This window comes from Numida meleagris, unplaced genomic scaffold, assembly GCF_002078875.1.
Source record: "Numida meleagris isolate 19003 breed g44 Domestic line unplaced genomic scaffold, NumMel1.0 unplaced_Scaffold328, whole genome shotgun sequence".
Classification (NCBI taxonomy): domain Eukaryota; kingdom Metazoa; phylum Chordata; class Aves; order Galliformes; family Numididae; genus Numida; species Numida meleagris.
Window position 1 is genome coordinate 76,187 of NW_018364558.1, and position 1,732 is coordinate 77,918.

The window sequence follows — 1,732 nt, forward strand, 5'->3', positions numbered from 1 at the left end:
GTCCTGGTGGGTCACTTCAGGAAGGACACAGTGGATACGGGGTCGTGGTGGGTCAATTCTGGAAGGAGATGATGGAGATGAGGTCCTGGTGGGTCCCTCTGGGGCGGAGGCAGTGGGTGTTTGGGTCCTGGTGGGGTCACTTCTGGAAGAATGGGGTGGATATGGGGTCCTGGTGGGTCACAGATGGAAAGAGCTGACGGAGATGGGGTCCTGGTTGGTCACTTTGGGAAGGATGCGGTGGATATAGGATTGTGGTCACTTCTGGAACATTCCGCTGGATATAGGATGGAGTCAGGATCCCTTCCGGAAGGAGCCGAAGGACGTGGGGTTGTGGTGGGGTCGCAGATGGGAGGAGCTGATGGAGGTGAGATCGGGGTGGGATCCCAAATTGAAGGGGCCGATGGATGTAGGATGGTGATGGGATCTCTTCTGGAAGGAGCCGATGGAGATGAGATTGCGATGGGATCCCAAATTGAAGGAGCTGATGGACGTAGGATCCTGGTGGGATCCCTTCCGGGTTGAGCTGATGGAGATGGGGTCCTGGTGGGATCACTCTGAATGGAGCTGATGGATGTAGGATCGTGGTGGGATCCCTTCCAGAAGAAGCCGATGGAGATGAGGTCCTGGTGGGATCCCAAATTGAAGGAGCCAATGGATGTAGGATCGCGATGGGATTTCTTCCGGATGGAGCCGATGGAGATGGGGTCCAGGTGGGATCACTCCGAATGGAGCTGGTGGATGTAGGATCGTGGTGGGATCCCTTCTTGGAGCGAACCCCACAGCAGAAGGGCTCCTTCCTCCCCCCCAGGACAAAGGCGCCAGGTCCTTGCAGCTGTGGGAAGAACCAGCCACGACCTTCCCCTTCCCACCACCACCACCGGGTCCGGATGGGAGCAGACCCCGACGCGTTCCTCCCCGCTCCGCACCCACCTTTTGGGGGGGGACCCGGTGGTCTCCGGGACCCCCCGGGTCCGTGGGAGAGCCGTGGGCGCGGGGCCCGGGGTGGGCCTGGGGATTTGTGGGGTCCGGAAGCGGTGGGAGCGATGCTGCGCCTGCGCCCCACGGATCGCAGGGGACGACGGGAACGGGCGCCCGGATGTGGGGGATGCGGGTGGGGAGGAAGCGACATCACTGGGGCCTCTGTGGGGCCCCACCGGCCTTGCTGGGGGTGTGGGGAGAGGGAGGTTGTGGGGAGCACGGAGCTATGGGGCAGGGATGGGTGCCAGGCTATGGGGTTTCGCACGTGGGGGTTTGAGGACCCATTCTGGTCCTTTGGGATGGAGGTGTCCGGATTCGGGGACGCATCGTGGTCCTTTGGGGTCGAGGAGTTTGGGGTCAGCGTGTGACCCACGTGGCCCACGAGGGGTGCCGCTTTTTGGGGGGCAGCGACTCGGCCCCAGGATGGACCCAGGTGTCTGGGGACGGTGACCCAAGACCCCAAGCGAACCCGATGTCCCGGGACAGAGACCCGCCCCGGTGCCACGGGGACCCTGCGCCATCGGGATCGTCACCCGGGGACCCCATCACCCAGGGGCAGCGTGTGACCCATGCGACCCACGGGGGACGCCGATATGTGGGGCCGGCGACACGACCCTGGTGACCCAGACTGGACCCAGATGTGTGGGGACAGCGACCCACCTTGCTCCGTGGGGGACCCAGGGACGGTGCCCCAGCCCCTCCCACCCCCCAACACCCCACGAGGTGACGGCGGTGCCCCACGTCCCCCCTCCGT

The 1,732-nt window shown here is 64.1% G+C and overlaps 1 protein-coding gene across 1 annotated transcript in view; it reads right to left on the reverse strand.

Annotated features, from left to right (window-relative positions):
* The window catches only part of LOC110391240 (proto-oncogene vav-like), a gene marked incomplete at its 3' end in the record, with an annotated part of 24,936 nt that extends 23,437 nt beyond the window's left edge, over nt 1–1,499 (reverse strand). The window contains 1 exon segment of the mRNA XM_021383050.1: nt 1,473–1,499. Coding sequence (XP_021238725.1) covers nt 1,473–1,499 — 27 coding nt within the window.
* Nucleotides 1,500–1,732: the final 233 nt, after the last annotated feature.